This window comes from Populus alba, chromosome 12 (assembly GCF_005239225.2).
Source record: "Populus alba chromosome 12, ASM523922v2, whole genome shotgun sequence".
In the NCBI taxonomy this organism is placed as follows: domain Eukaryota; kingdom Viridiplantae; phylum Streptophyta; class Magnoliopsida; order Malpighiales; family Salicaceae; genus Populus; species Populus alba.
In genome coordinates this window covers 4086537-4101507 of record NC_133295.1, presented here as the reverse complement: position 1 = coordinate 4101507, position 14971 = coordinate 4086537, and the positions used below count along the sequence as shown (strand labels likewise).

At 33.0% G+C, this 14971-nt stretch overlaps 2 protein-coding genes across 9 annotated transcripts; one reads left to right on the top strand and one right to left on the bottom strand.

Annotated features, from left to right (window-relative positions):
• The first annotated feature begins 1025 nt into the window (after positions 1-1025).
• Positions 1026-8102, top strand: LOC118044316 (uncharacterized). Of its 3 annotated transcripts, XM_073403567.1 has the most exons (8): positions 1026-1340; positions 1425-1779; positions 5319-5363; positions 5453-5523; positions 6703-6767; positions 6860-6949; positions 7148-7240; positions 7368-8102. In XM_073403567.1, the coding sequence occupies exons 1-8, from the start codon at positions 1283-1285 to the stop codon at positions 7767-7769; spliced, it is 1179 nt and encodes a 392-aa protein (XP_073259668.1). In that variant the 5' UTR covers positions 1026-1282; the 3' UTR covers positions 7770-8102. The 3 variants fall into 3 exon arrangements, with proteins under 3 accessions (XP_073259668.1, XP_073259667.1, XP_034908458.1); XM_073403566.1 differs by having other exon boundaries at positions 1026-1779; XM_035052567.2 differs by having other exon boundaries at positions 1027-1779; positions 5319-5357.
• Positions 8103-8666: 564 nt separating this feature from the next.
• LOC118044317 (uncharacterized) lies at positions 8667-13045 on the bottom strand. Of its 6 annotated transcripts, none has more exons than XM_035052569.2 (11): positions 12895-13045; positions 12574-12705; positions 12401-12461; positions 12226-12296; positions 11106-11170; positions 10792-10836; positions 10614-10694; positions 10354-10421; positions 9640-9688; positions 9049-9209; positions 8667-8900 (listed from the first exon to the last, which is right to left on the bottom strand). In XM_035052569.2, the coding sequence occupies exons 2-11, from the start codon at positions 12686-12688 to the stop codon at positions 8819-8821; spliced, it is 798 nt and encodes a 265-aa protein (XP_034908460.1). In that variant the 5' UTR covers positions 12689-12705; positions 12895-13045; the 3' UTR covers positions 8667-8818. The 6 variants fall into 6 exon arrangements, with proteins under 6 accessions (XP_034908460.1, XP_034908462.1, XP_073259669.1 ...); XM_035052571.2 differs by having other exon boundaries at positions 12555-12705; positions 12895-12911; XM_073403568.1 differs by lacking the exon at positions 12574-12705 and having other exon boundaries at positions 12895-13038.
• Between the last annotated feature and the right edge of the window lie 1926 nt (positions 13046-14971).

Genomic DNA, 14971 nt, shown 5'->3' with positions numbered 1-14971 from the left:
ATTCTTGAAATATATCAGAAAAAAAGTATACGAACACTTTGGATAGTAATTAATTACACGAGATAGTTTAACTGATTAGATTCTGATTTTACTATTATAAATTATTAATTCGAGTTTTATAAATCTCAAAGCCAATAAAAACTTACATGATTGTTAATTCTAAGACTCTAACTCAAACATCTATATTAATCTAAAAATAAGTATTAATTATAATTAATAATGAATTGAAGGGTGCTTAAGTTGGTTGTTTATTAAAGTATTTTATATTTAAATATGTATTAAAATAATATTTTTTTATTTAAAAAAATTATTTTTAATATCATTGTATCAAAATAATTTAAAAATAAAAATAATTAATTTAAAATAAAAAAATTATTTTTAAAACATAAAAAAAAACTTAATAACAAGACCGAAAACTTTACCAAAAAGTTTTTCAACCAAAGGTACCAACTTAGATAAAAAAAAAAATAAAAAAGAAGAAAAGAGTGAAGGCTTTCTTGAAATATATAGAAAAAGTGTACTAGCACGTGCAAGAGTAAAAGTGTGATAAGAATTAATGATGAATGGAATGACGATTGTACCAAAGACCACGCCAATAAAAAACGTAATGGCTTTCTTCTCTTTTCAAGGTTTGATTTTTTATTTATGATTGTTGGCGCTGTGGTTACGTAATGTTTTTTAAAAAGAATTCATATTTTTTTTATTTTAAATTAATTTTTAATATTTTTATATATTAATTATAAAAATAAATTTTAAGAGATAAAATATATTAATTTAATATATTTTCAAATAAAAATTTTTAATGAACATTTTTATATAAAAAGTGGTGCATTTTATTTAAAAAGTTTTAATGAAAATAATTATTTTTAAAATATTTTTTATTTAAAAATATATAAAAATAATATTTTTTTTAAAATTTATTTTTAATATTAACCTATTAAAATATTTTTAAAAATATTTTTTAAAAATTCAAATTTTCAGTCTTTTGACCACAATATAAAACGTGATCACACATGGTGGTTTCTTTGTTTGGTTCATGAGAAAAAAACATTGAGGGTGTATCTGTCACTAAAATTAACCACCCATTTCCTTCTCCCTTTTATCCTCGCTGTTTATGTTATATAAACAACAATCGTTTTCTTAACGTTATAAAAAACCTTCCTTTAGCCCTTTTTTTTTTTTTTATGTTTTATGTTCAAAAAATCATTTTCAAGACAAAACCAAGCGCAAGTTTTAAGAATTTAAAGGCACTGGTAGTTATCAAGAAATTAAGGATTAATCCATGGCTTCAAAGGCAGCAACACCATCATCGCCGTCCTTTATTCTAACGTCCGGTGCAAGTGGGAGAATTACTGCATTATTTTCCGTTCAAGCGTTAAAAAGCTTGTTGATGCTGATAAATGCATTCTTTTTGCTACTTTTAGCCCCTTTCCGCGGCCGGAGACGGATGGTGGTGGTGGCGGCAGCGAGGGGGTCATCTTCGTCTTCGTCAGGTGATCAGAAATCCAAGGATGATAGGTTGTTGCAGGAAACTAGTAGTGGGGTCCATCGGACCAAGTTGCGGGTCCCGGCAACAATTGTGCCGTGGAAGAGTGCTGGTGGTGGTGGTAGGGTGACGGCGGTTGTGGATCCGGAAGTGGGGGGCAGGCGGGCCATTGCGATAAAGAGGGTGTTACAGGATGATGACACCAATACGGTTCGGGAATTTTCACTGTTTGTTACTGCTCGAGGTGACAACCTTTTTACCCAGTCGTGGACACCAGTTTCTGCTAAAATCAGGTATGTTCGTTGAATTTTATGTTTTTATTATTATGATTCTGTCTTAATTTTGAGTAGTTGATTAGTTGGTTGTTTATTGGTGATAATTCAATTAATTTGATGAATTGTGTTCGATTATGATTCAAATAAGGACACTTCCTCATGTTTTTGGTAATTGGATGGTTAAAAGAAAGGAGTTTCCTGTTTGTTGTTAGCAGAAAATTCAAGGATGAGCCCGGAGAATCACTGCCATAATTTTGAAATTTATTGATGGAATTTTCTTTCATTCATGGACAAAATTAAAATGTCAGAAAAACTATCGTTAGCGATTTAATCTATTGGTTAGTTCGTCGATAATAATTTTACTATAGATTTATTAACAGCAAAAACACGCAAAAAAAAATCAGCAGTTTCATTTTGTCAGTATTTCCAACGATGAATATAACATATTAGCGATAGAAAAATTATATGCAATTTCTTCCGTAATTTTTTTTTGTCTGTCAGTATTCCTCTTAGTGAATTTGACATATAACCGACAAACAAATTATTTGTAATTTTGTCGGTGATTAAACAATGACAATAACATTTGTAGTAATTTTTTTCAACTCTTTAGAATTTATCGATAGACTAAGTTTGTTCGTAACTCCATTAGCAATAATTAACTTTTAAAAAAAAATCTATTAAACAGAAGTAGAAAATAATTAAATTAAATTAAATTAATATAAAAATCAAATATTTATGACAAATTTAAATATTTTTAAATTCAAATACAATTAATTCAGAATAGAGGCGTTGGAGGAGGAGGCGAGTCTTCGTCGGGATCGTGGGGCCAATAAGGAGGAGCACATGTACCACCCATATGTGATTTCATCTCCATTACCAATCGGCGGAGGTTGATTGTCTCAGCACTGAGTTGTTCATAATCAGTAGTAAGATGAGTCGTCCGAGTTTGAACTTGTTGATCTAAAATTGCCTCGAACTTCAAAGTTTTAGTGATTGGAACCAATTGCTTGCATCCAACAGTTGAAACACTACGGACCGTTCACAAGTCCTCGATTGTAGTGTTAGAGAGACTGTACACCCGACGATCTTGCCTCCAACCACTTGTGCAGCGATTGATAATTTACTATGATTTGTGCACTAATCTCATAATGATTCGTCAAATTCTTTCAAAAGATCAAAAAAATTAGCCGTGTTTTCATTATGTTCTTCATGTATGATTGGATATTAACCGGTATAATCTTAATTCATTTTCATCGTATTCATAACCATATTCCTATAAAAATTGCTATTATCATTTATAACTCCATATACGCTGCTACAAGTAGAAGTTGACTTAACCATCCTATCTATCATGCCTCGTGAGGAATATATGGTTTTTCATGAGCAAACCAACACAAGTATCTCTCCATGAATCTTTTTTGTAGAAGATGCATTGTTACAACATCTGGATCGAGATGTTTTTTATTTTCTCACCTCTTACATAGACTTCTAATACTACCTCCACTTATATTTCTCGGATTAGTTAGATAGTGCATAATTAATAAAACTTTGAACCCCATTACAATAATCCATCAGTACTTTTAATTCATTATCAATTATCTACATAAATTTAAATTTCTATATTCATTAAAAATATTTTAAAAATATAAAACATAAATTTAATAGTACTTTTATACTGAAAATTTTTTATTTTATTATTTTTATTATTAAAAATTTCTATACATTCCAGTTTAGTAGATTTTGTTTTATTGTTTGCATTGAGTAATTTAATTATGACCTAACTGTTTCTTTGAGTTTGTTACAAGGAATATGCAGACTGATCACCTACATATTCTTCTTGCTTATATTGCCACTTATATTAAACCTGTTTCCTGGTTTGTTTTAGCTGAGTTATGTCACTGTTTGGAATGTGCAGATAGATTTTATGCTAAATCTTCTTGTTTATATCGTCCTCTTGAATTTTTGAATGATGCAATTCAGAAAAGTTTCATGTTTAAAATATGTTGATGCGTTGCCTTCTCTTTGTCTGTTGATGGGAACTGCACATAAATGGCTGCATTTCCAACAGCACTGATTAATTAGACAAGATATTCTTGGACATCACTATTGTTTCTATCACCTATTGTTAACCGCCTTGTCTGGAAGGAATAATATGGTCGGAGCAGATTGGCCAGGAACCCCCCCTCTCCCAAGTAAAGCCATTATTACTTGGCTGGTTTAAAATCCAACATCTCTTTCACCTGGTCCCCTCCTTCCTCCTTCCCTTGTCACCTGCATTATGGTGCCAGTCTTCAAAATGCCACTTCATCAGAGAGATTGAATTCCATGCTGTTAATACTGTTTGTAGTATCTGAGGCTACCCATATATTTTCTGACAAGCCCATCTATAGGCACATGAGTCTAATGGATTGAATTCTTCTTAAACATGATTTGGCAGATGCTTCATATGAACATTCAGGTATGAGAAATTAAACATCTAAAAGTATAGTTTTGTCTCGGATCAAACACAATTAAAGGGAATAAATAGGTTTGATTCACTTTCTGTTTTTAATTGGTTTAGTAGAAAGAGCAAAAACGAATTCATCTTAAGCAGAGCAGCAAGTTTGAGTCAATTTCTGCTGCCTGAAATTGTGCAACTTGTTTTGAGTTGATGACTGACTAGGTAATAGAGGAGCCTAATGACACTTGAATGTGTTGCGATTATCAATCACGTGTTAATGCACATGCTGGAACCAGTATTCTTACATACCATGCTTGCTGTACCCACATGATGCAGATTTAACCATCTTGACAGTTGACACCCTTGAGTATCATGACATTTCTCTAATTACAAATTTAGCAGGATAAAAATTTAAATTTTTGAAAGTTTAGTTTCATGGTTTTTCACTGAATTAGCAACGAGATTTTGCAGAGAATTTTTAAGGACACTGCCCTGCTTCTGTTGGAATATTTTGGCATGCTTTCGGAATACTAAGAAAATGATAAAATGGTAAACACCAAAAGCTAAAATATTGTATGTCATTAATGAGACAATTTGTTTAGTTGTGGGTTTTCATGCCCTGCTAATCCATATAACCTCAAATCTTCATAGAAAATATTACATCCTGTCCTTATTCTATATCTTACTAACAACCACATGTAGGTGATTAAGCCTATATCCTTGATGCTAGTGTGAAGGAAGTAATGCTGTTTTCATCTTTTGTTTTTTTTCCCTGCTTAAATCTGTATAACCTTAAATCTTCATAGAGAATAGTACATCCTGTCCTTTCCATGGCTTACTAACAACCAACTGTAGGTGATTAAGCATATATTATTGATGCCAGTGTGAAGGAAGTGATGATGTTTTCACCATCTTTTTTTTTTTTTTGGTTCCACAGTGACTATGAATTATGGTAGTTTTTATTTGTTATACATTCAATTTGTCTTCATGTTATCGAGTTAATTATGATGGTTTTTATATGTTATAAGTTCATTCTTTTACTTTTTTTCTGGAAGAGTACAATGACTCATGCTTTCCTGGTGCTATGTCCTAACATTAAATCACATATCTTTTGTAGGGGGCTGGTTGTTCTGATGCATGGTTTGAATGAACACAGGTTTGTGTATGTGCCTAAAGGTCCATTTGGAAGTCATTTTTCTGTTGATTTCTATTGTTTGATTATTATATCACAATACCATTATTTACAAACAGTGGCAGATATAATGACTTTGCAAAAGAGTTGAATGCTAATGGGTTTAAGGTGTATGGAATGGATTGGATTGGTAAGTTTGAAATTTTACATGTTTGTTTGGATTTTTCATTCTTGATAAGACAAAATAATCTCTTTGTGCTTGCTTGATATCACTACCTTGCATATTGGTGATCATAGTTGCAGTGGAATTTGTGTCTTTCTTGTACTTGAAGAGTTTTAATTTTTGACAACTATTTCCTTCGAACATAACCTTTTGGTATGAAAGTGAAACGTATATGATAGTATGATCTCATGTCTTCTTGACAAATGTCATGATTTGGCCCCCCTGGTATGAGTGTAATCTTAATCATTTGATGAGTTCCTCTAGAGGTCAAGATTTGTGGTTTCTGATTCCTTAGAAGGTGCCAGAATCATATTCCATGCAATCATGATGCTTAAAAGAGAGCTGAATAGTCTCATCATAGGATTCCCTTGAGCTTATGCAGTGACACAAAAAGAAGAAAGAAAGTCTTTCTTATTAAGAGGAGTTATAAAACACAGGCTGTTATACTGACTTCGATTATTAAATCCTTTTCAACAATGGTCATTTTCTTTATCTGCTCATGATATTGCAGAGCAGCTTGTTTTACTCCTCCTGTTTCTTAAAGGTATCATGTGAAGCAGGATGGATCATTAAGTTCAGATCATATTTCAAGTCGATGCTTATGAAATTGATTCAACAAGCTTAGTAAAGAGTGCAAACTGGAAGAAATAAGTTGTCTATTTTAGTAGTGCAAATGTGCTGTCATGAATCATCATATCTGAGTGACAACATTGACGCCTGAATTAAGATCTGGTATTTCTGTTGCAATTCAAATTAGCTGGTGAAGCTGTGTATGTCCCCCCCCCCTCTTTTATTTTTTTAATTTTTAATTTTTATGGCTTAAGCAAAAACGCAACTAGCTTCTTAATTTTATACGTTGTTGATTATCCTTGTGCAATCCAATTCACTTCACTAACAATTTTTTTTTTAATTTTATTAAAATGATATCTTTGTAAGTTCATTTTCATTTCCACTTCCCTCCGTCTGGTATGGGTGCTAGGGCTGTTTTGTAGCCACTCATATTGAAGGGCTTTAGCTGCATAGTTTCTGTCAGCAACTTGTTGCTTTGGTAATTAGACTACATGAGTATCTTCTGAAAATTAGTAACGAGTTTTTGTTTCTTGTAAGTATTTTTTCTAACCTGTTCAATCCTTTTCTCCTAACCAGGACATGGTGGAAGTGATGGTCTACATGGATATGTTCATTCTCTTGATTACGCTGTTGATGATTTGGTATGTTTTGATTTCTATCCACAAGATGCTGATGGGTTTATTTTGAGTCCGATGAATCTAAATGCACTCTATTCTTGTCCAACATTGTACAGAAATCATTTCTTGACAAGATCTTAACAGAAAATCCCGGGTTCCCATGTTTTTGCTTTGGGCACTCAACAGGTGCAGCCATTGTTCTCAAGGTATGGTTGCTTTGCAATTATAGTCTCTTGTATTTCTCTAAATGTATCATTTAGTAGAAGCTCCCTGTCAACGTGCATGCCTGGGTCTATGCACCGGTTCCTTATTGCAGGGCAAGATCCAATAACAATATGTGAAATCAAGGTTCATGTAGTTATTTCTCTGTCAATCTTCACTTCTTTTTATGAGTAAATTTGCAGGCGATGATGGATCCAAAAGTCGAAGCCCGTGTATCTGGTGTGGTATCGACTTCACCTGCAGTAGGAATTCAGCCATCCCATCCTTTGGTTGTGGTAAGAATCTCTGTTATACTCGACTTTCTAGTTCATAAACTACAGAAAGACATTGGGTGGTATTTTGTTGATGTGAGAACCGAAATCAAATCACTAAACGTGATGCCCTTCTTTTTCTTCATGACAGATACTAGCCCCAGTTATGTCATTTTTGTTACCAACTTTCCAGCTTAATTCAGCAAATAAGAAGGGCATGCCAGTTTCTCGGGACCCAGATGCACTAGTGGCTAAGTATTCGGACCCACTGGTCTACACCGGATCTGTCAGGGTAAGGACTGGCTATGAAATTCTCCGAATAACTGCCTATTTACAGCAGAATCTGAAAAGATTGCGGGTTCCATTTCTTGTTCTTCATGGTGCTGCTGACACTGTAACTGACCCGGATGCTTCTCAAAAACTTTACGAAGAAGCATCCTCAGCAGACAAGACAATCAAACTACTAGAAGGTTTCTTGCATGATCTCCTAATTGAACCAGAACGGGAAGAAATCATGAAGGACATAATTGATTGGTTTAATTGTAGAGTGTAAAAGGTTAGTTAGTGCAATGATAGAAATCATTGAAATCTTCACTAACCAAGAGACAACAAAATCATAAAGGAGTAGAAGGCCTCCCCTTGTTCAGCAGCATTTTTTTATGCTCTGCTGCTTGAAGCCTTCCATTTAAGCAGATAAGTTTTTATTGCTGAAAAAGATTCAGCATTTATTTTTTTGTTTAAACTGGACAACGTTGTTTTTGTGCTCTTTTCACATAGTGTAATATTATGTTTAAGGAGCCATCCAAAACCCAAACATATATTGTAATTGTTGCCTGCAATGTCTTTGAAAAATGAGAATTGCTTGCAGGTCAGGAGCATTTTCCCATCATTGTTGTAGGCAGCCCAGTTGATCACCATAAACACACCTTCAATTTTCTTTTCCTTGACTGTTTGCATGCATAGTTAAACGAGTATTCTGCTTGTTAACAGAGACTTAAGCAACTTGTTCCACAGCATATGGGATTCCAATTCTTAACATGTGGTCGCTACCAGGTAATACTGATTTGATCAGAGCCTGCCTGATTTTGTTTTACATGTATATGAAAAACAAAAATAATACCAAGGAAAATGAAAGGCTATCTGAGGTCAAGGGTGTGGCTGGCTGGGTTCAAGCATATTGACAGTGCAATGCATGGTCTAACTATGCAGGCAGACATGCCAGCCATGAGTCGGCACTCTGCCTTTACCCTTTTTTATTTCCTAAGGCACCATTTTTCGAAGTAGTCCCACCAATCAAGCCAGTTCTGTTCTAAATGATCCTTTGTCCTGAGGACAATATACCAAGGATTCAAATCTATAAACAGACATAGAAGAGTAGGGATCATGCAATCCGATGATTATCAGTCAGTCACAATTTCAAGTATCTATTGGTGGGGGCTAATAAACCATGTAAAAAATTCAGCTGATATAAATGGAAGAAGTTGCGAAAGAAAGTGTATTGAAATTCAATGGATGATACATCATTCTGAAAACACACAAATCAGCGTAGAAACAAGTCAGAAAATCACTTTCACGAGTGAAATTCTTTTCAATATGTTTTCTTCAACTCTGCTTTACCTCCTCGATCTTTCTAAGCGTGTTCACGTAAGTATAGCTGGAAAATGATACAAAAAGCTTGCGGAACCTGCAGAATGAAGCCACACAAAATGAAATAAGAAAGCGCATCTGACCTAATGGAAAAACAAAAATGAAAAGGATACAGATTGGATACGTTTCAATCCTAAGTCAAAATATGATCACTATTCTCTCTCAAATTGTGACAGCATGCATACCAAACCCATTGGCTTGAATGTTCTGCCATAGCATGGAAGCTCTTCCGGGGATGCTCATTTAGCAGGCAGTGTGTCATTCCATCAGTGTATCTCAATGGTAATAACATGGACAACCAAATATCAACAGGTCCACTGTACTTCCGCAAAATGCAGGTACTGATCTGAGAATGCATGGAGAAGAAAATGAACATTTTCATCAAAAGAGATCAATATAAATGATATAATATGGTCAATCATTTTGAGGGGGAAAAGAAAAACAGTTAATTGAACTTCTGCTATAACTAATATTCTCCAGACACCCACATTTTAGCCGGAAAATGCAAGTATTCAATGTCAGCCCATCACGTTACAAAAATTAAATAAGAGATATGTCACAAGGGACTTTGGGGACAAGGGAAAAGATGCACTTGTGGTAAGCAGAAGCAGAAAATATTCATCAGAAACTACAACTAATATAAAACAATGGGGTTGCCTGCTCATATATGTTTTCACAGCATCAATGGATCCAGTCAAATAACTGAACCACAAATACTGGCATAAAATGTAACATTAGGGTAAACTAAAAGAAAGCTAAAGAACAAGCATGCTTACAAGTTCCCAGGCTTCCACACTTCTTTCTGAAACATTGTGCAGGAGCCGGCTGCATATGCATAAAAAGCGTAAAGTTAAAATAAATAAATAATCCATGAACAAATAGCAATTTTTTCAATAGGGCTATTTGAAAAGGCCCATTATCTTAATAGCAAAAGAAAAGATTCAAAGCAGGCATAACATTTATCTTGCACTTGTGCACAATGATATGGCAGTTATGTAATCCAAAATGCAGCCCACATGTTACCTGCTACTCCACTACAGATAAAGCTTAAAACTTGGAAAATTTAAAAATGAAATTCAGATTCAAAATGCATTCCAAAAGGAATAAAGGAAAATTTTACTGCTCTTTCATTTTCATATTCCTTACTCATCTTTAACAAGTCGTTCCAAGAGTCTATTATGATTCCGATATTTCCTACAAAATACAGTACTGGGACTTAATTTGTGCATTCTAGTTCCCCATTATCCAGCCCAACTCCCTTGTTCTATTACAAGTATCTGATTTTAAAAAGGTCTTGAACATTAAGGCTTGACTTGAATGGTGGACATACATTCCAAAATCTTGTAATTAAATGGAGTTATTGATGTTAATCAGTCTTAGTAGCAGGAGTTCACATTAAAACAAAATGACAGGTGTGTGAGAACCAGGATTGATAAAAGAGAAGTCTTTAAGCATATCCAGTTTACTAAACCTTAAAAGCATCAACTTACCATACTCCATAATGAACATCACGATGATTACAATGACCGGAAACCCCATAGTTATCAAAAGTAATAATCTGAGAAGTAAAGAAGTTGGGTTTAAGATCAGTGTACATGTATAGCATAAAGATTTAGCCAATGAAAAAAGTACTCATACAAGCACCAAGAAAGCAAGTATTTAATGACCCTTAATGGTGTTAAAAATGGAAGCTGCATGTATCTAATGGGAATGAACAACTGAAATAGTTCACAGGAGCCAAAAATCTCACCATGTCAATGCCATGACTAGATACCTCCTCTTCAATGATCTTTGCCAGCAATTCATGGTCCCAGACTTTGCCAAAACCATCCTACATGTCGACACTGTATCAAGTTTCAGAGGCCTCAAGATGAAAATTCAACTAAAATTAAAATACATGGGTTTCCAAGGATGACTAGGAGTGCAACCTGCAAATCTGGATGGTCTAGAACCTTCACCTGTTGAAGTGGAACCTGCATAAGCAGAAATTGGAAGCACAAGAACAGAAATGTGGTTCAGGTAAAATGCTTCGAAAATTTTGTTTCTCAAATTTTGATGATGTTTTCAGGTTACATCAACAACTAATCAATACAATTTCTAAATTTAAAACCTTGATTGTTTTAATATGAATATAAGATATTGGACTGCCAAATGTGCAGAGAAGTTTCAGTTATTTAGATTCCAGATTACAAAGTACAGATTTGAAACCATAGATCTTTGGTGTTCCATATTTTTAATCCACCTTGAGGACGGCACAAGCCTGGTAAAACTCATGTTTTCTAGTGTTTCCCATACCATCTGCATTGCCTACATGAAAAACAAAATAAAATGAATTACAAAAAATGTGTTTTAAAAGTCACAAAATCACACACACCAGGGTGCCACACAAACTATTTAAGAAGTTTATGAAACCATCCATAAAGGGAGCCTCTACCCATTGCTTGGATGAATAGGGAACGCAAGCCTTTCCAAAATCCATTTAAAAAAGGAAACAGAAAAAGAAAAGTGCTGAAAGGAGAGGGAAAACAAAAAAGAACCGAAGACTTCTGTGCCTTCAAAAGGAAGATGTTTAGCTAGGGCAGGTAAACCATATATGGATTAAAACTTCTTGAGTTCAAAATGCAAGCCTCCCATAGTTTGCTATTTAAAGCACTTTAGCAGCATGCTTTAAACTCAGATGCTTATATTAACTGTTTTCAAACTTAGTAAATCTAACTAACTACCCTAGCAAATAAACATGGAAACAAGATCCTAAAATCTCATTTCATAGATCATCTTTTGGCAAAAATATTAACAGGGTAAGAAATAAAAGCATTTTATAGGTTCGGAGATGAGTTCAAAACCAACAAAACAAATTCATTGCACACTTTTAAATGCTAGTTTAAACTTTTTACATGCATTTATCAAGCAGTGGTATGACAAAATTGCACTATTCGACTGCTTTCCACTCCGAGTAACATCTAATCAACTTTTACAATTTACTTAGAATGGCTTTGCCTTAATTTAAGCAAACAAAATAAAATAGCAGGAAAAAAAAGCATCACCGTAACAATTCGAAACCTGAAAGATCAACAACTACAGAGTAGGAGACACTTAAAGAAGGAAGCTTTAAACTTCTCCCTTTCCAGACATAATGCCTAACAATCATATTAGGGCATAAAAAAATGGGCCAAAAGAAAATCTGGCTCCATGTGGCAAATACTTCAGGGTTCTATTAAGAAAACTTCATTGCAGCACAATCTCAATTTTGGCCTAAGCATTTCCTAATTCTACCATGACCAACCCCAATAGACATAGAATTACATATTTCTCAACATGAAAGAATATTGAAACTAAATCACATATTAATGAAACAACATTACCAATTGAAAAGCATAGTATGTAAAGATTATGCCCTCTGGAAATCAAATAGTTTATAGTTGGCGAGAAGAACCTGTAAGATATTTAAAAAAAAAAAAAAGCAACACAAATTTCAACATAACATCAAAAAAAAAATTCAACTTTAAATGCCAAACACAAAACAAGAAGAAGCTTTACATGGACTCATCGTCTGGGTGTGCAACAACAAGCAAGACATTTCTCTTGGAAAGAGCTCTATCTGAGTTTAATAAGAGCAAAAGGGTGTCAAATCTTAAAAAATAAAAACCATAAACAACATATTATTAAAAGAAAACAAAACAATGTTTATTACATAGAAAACTTCCACCAACCATCACTCAGAAATGAAGTCTTTGAGAATGAAGTTGATGATGACGAGAAAAGAACTTTCCATAAAGAAGCAATCCAAAGTACAATTAGTGAAAGAACAACCAAACTCCATCCCATCTTTATAGAGCATCCACCTATTAAGTGCAAAACACACACACACCAATTCAGTTATAAGGAAAAAAGAATTACAACATTGCATGGAAAATTGAAATGACACCACTTTTTCAATTTTTCTGCTATGAATCCAAATGGGTTTTTGTTAAAATCAACAAAATTTCATATAGGTTTATGAGATGAGAAAAAAAAGAAGAAGTTAAACTCACGCCGGTCTCAATGCCGTGCCGTTCACCGGTGATCTTGCCCTCCGTCTCTGTTTATTAAATTTGATTGATTGATGATGGTTTTTGTGTTCTTGATGGTTTTGAACTTTTGGTTCGTTGGCTTTTTTCTTTGGGGAAAAAAATAGTTTGGGCTTTAATTATTATTAGTTGTGAATCTAAAGCTGGCTTATTTATTTCTTTTTTAATTACTTATCTCCTTTCTTTTTGGGCTGATGAATAAATGGCCCAATAGGATATCCTTCAAGGCTTGCGTTGGATAGCAATTTCCAGTTTACTGAGTTAACCCATGAATAGGCAGACCAACCCGGATCTATCTTAAACAGATGTTGTTTCAATTGAAAAAATGTGGACAATCTTGTTTTTAAAATAAAACTAAAATAATTTTTTTTTTGGATTTATTTTTTAAAAAATCATTGAAGTTGACACGGCGATGTTAATCATTTTGCCAGTTGACTTATCGGATCTTCTAAATTTAATCAAATTAAATTTTAAAATTATTCAAAAAAAAAAAACCAGATTTAGAACGAATAAAAAATCATAAAATTAACATGTCAAATCAAGTTATTTATTAACAATTCTTATAAATGACAAATTGAATATTTATAATTTATCCAAGCTCTTTATAATAAAACAACATTAATTTTATTTCTACTTTTAAAGCATGTTTGGTATGTGGTAGCTATTGTGGGTTGAAAAAAATTATTTTATAAAAAATATTTTTGGTTGAGATTGAGTTGGTATTTATGTATGTTTGGTTAAAATTGTGGTTGAAATTAAGATTAAATAAAAAGTTGTTTAATGTATTTGATTAAGAATGCTTTTCAAATTGAAGTTATAAAATAACTAATATATATATATATGATGGTTTTTAATTTAAATATTCATAAATTTAACTGCTATTATTACATCATTAAATAAATAATATTTTATATCAAATACTTTTTATTATTATATTAACTTATCTACAATTTTATCACGTATGAAATTCATTTGATAAGAACTATAGTTTCCATGGTTTTTTGAGTATGCAACAAAATTATGTAAAATATCATCAGAAACAAAATTAGAATTGCGATTAAATTCCACAAATGCTACGTCATTGTTCTTCTAATTTATGTAGTGTTGTTAAATAATATTAAACATTAGTTTTTTTTAGTAAAACACAATTTAAAAAAAATAAAATTTTTATATCGGGTCGGACGTGGTTAAATGAATACCACTCACGTAAACAATGCAAAAAAAATTCACCTGGCACTGTTCATGTGAACAGTTGAATGCTTCTCGCGTTGCAGGTGAATTATAATTCACCTGGGCATTGTTGCCTAGGCACTGTTCATAATAGTGCCCAGGTGGATTATAACTCACCTGGCATGGGCACTGTTATGACATAGTGCCTCGGGTGAATTACAAGAGAAGCAGCTCCCAACTGCTGTGAGCAAAATGTCGGTTTGATAAAAAAAATTATGGGGTCCATCAAATAATAAACTACTTTTTTTATGTTACTGAACGCCTGGTTTACGCGGTTGGCTTTAAAAGCTAACGCTATCACGTAAACAAACACTCACTTAAATATATTTTATGTACTTTTGACTATTTGTTCATAGCCAAATGGCACTATAGATTCCTAAAATGCCATCCCTCTCTCTCTTCTTCTTCTTTTTCTAGTTAAGAATTTTTTTTTTCAAGTTTATCCTTCCTTATTGAACCTATTCCATATTGAAATTGATGGTTTATTTTGATGAACTTGATTTTAGGTTCTTGAAATGTTAAAAAAAACATCTTGATAATTGATAAATGCTTAATTTTGCAAAAAAAATGTTTAGAACTGTTGTTTTTCAAAAAATTGAAGATGATGAAACTAGAATCGAAAATCCAAAAAAATGACATCTCCCTTTGAAATTTTTGTCACTACAAGGAAAAAATTTGAAGAAATTGAGCACAAAAATGAAAGAAAGGAAAAGAAAAAAAAAACAAGGTCACTAAAACCATATCGAATATATAACATTAACACATGTCGTTGTAAAAAAACCCCTCACTGAGATGATTCTAACAATATCAG

What these genes read in the sequence shown, in the direction of transcription:
- LOC118044317 (XM_035052569.2), bottom strand. Translation starts at nt 12,688, where the DNA reads ATGGGATGGAGTTTGGTTGTTCTTTCACTAATTGTACTTTGGATTGCT. An exon ending in TAGACCATCCAGATTTGCAG is followed by an intron (nt 10,695 to 10,791) that starts GTTGCACTCCTA and finishes GTCGACATGTAG; the next exon opens with GATGGTTTTGGCAAAGTCTG. An exon ending in GATGTTCATTATGGAGTATG is followed by an intron (nt 9,689 to 10,353) that starts GTAAGTTGATGC and finishes ATGCATATGCAG; the next exon opens with CCGGCTCCTGCACAATGTTT.
- LOC118044316 (XM_073403566.1), top strand. Translation starts at nt 1,283, where the DNA reads ATGGCTTCAAAGGCAGCAACACCATCATCGCCGTCCTTTATTCTAACG. An exon ending in ATTACGCTGTTGATGATTTG is followed by an intron (nt 6,768 to 6,859) that starts GTATGTTTTGAT and finishes AACATTGTACAG; the next exon opens with AAATCATTTCTTGACAAGAT. An exon ending in CATCCCATCCTTTGGTTGTG is followed by an intron (nt 7,241 to 7,367) that starts GTAAGAATCTCT and finishes TCTTCATGACAG; the next exon opens with ATACTAGCCCCAGTTATGTC.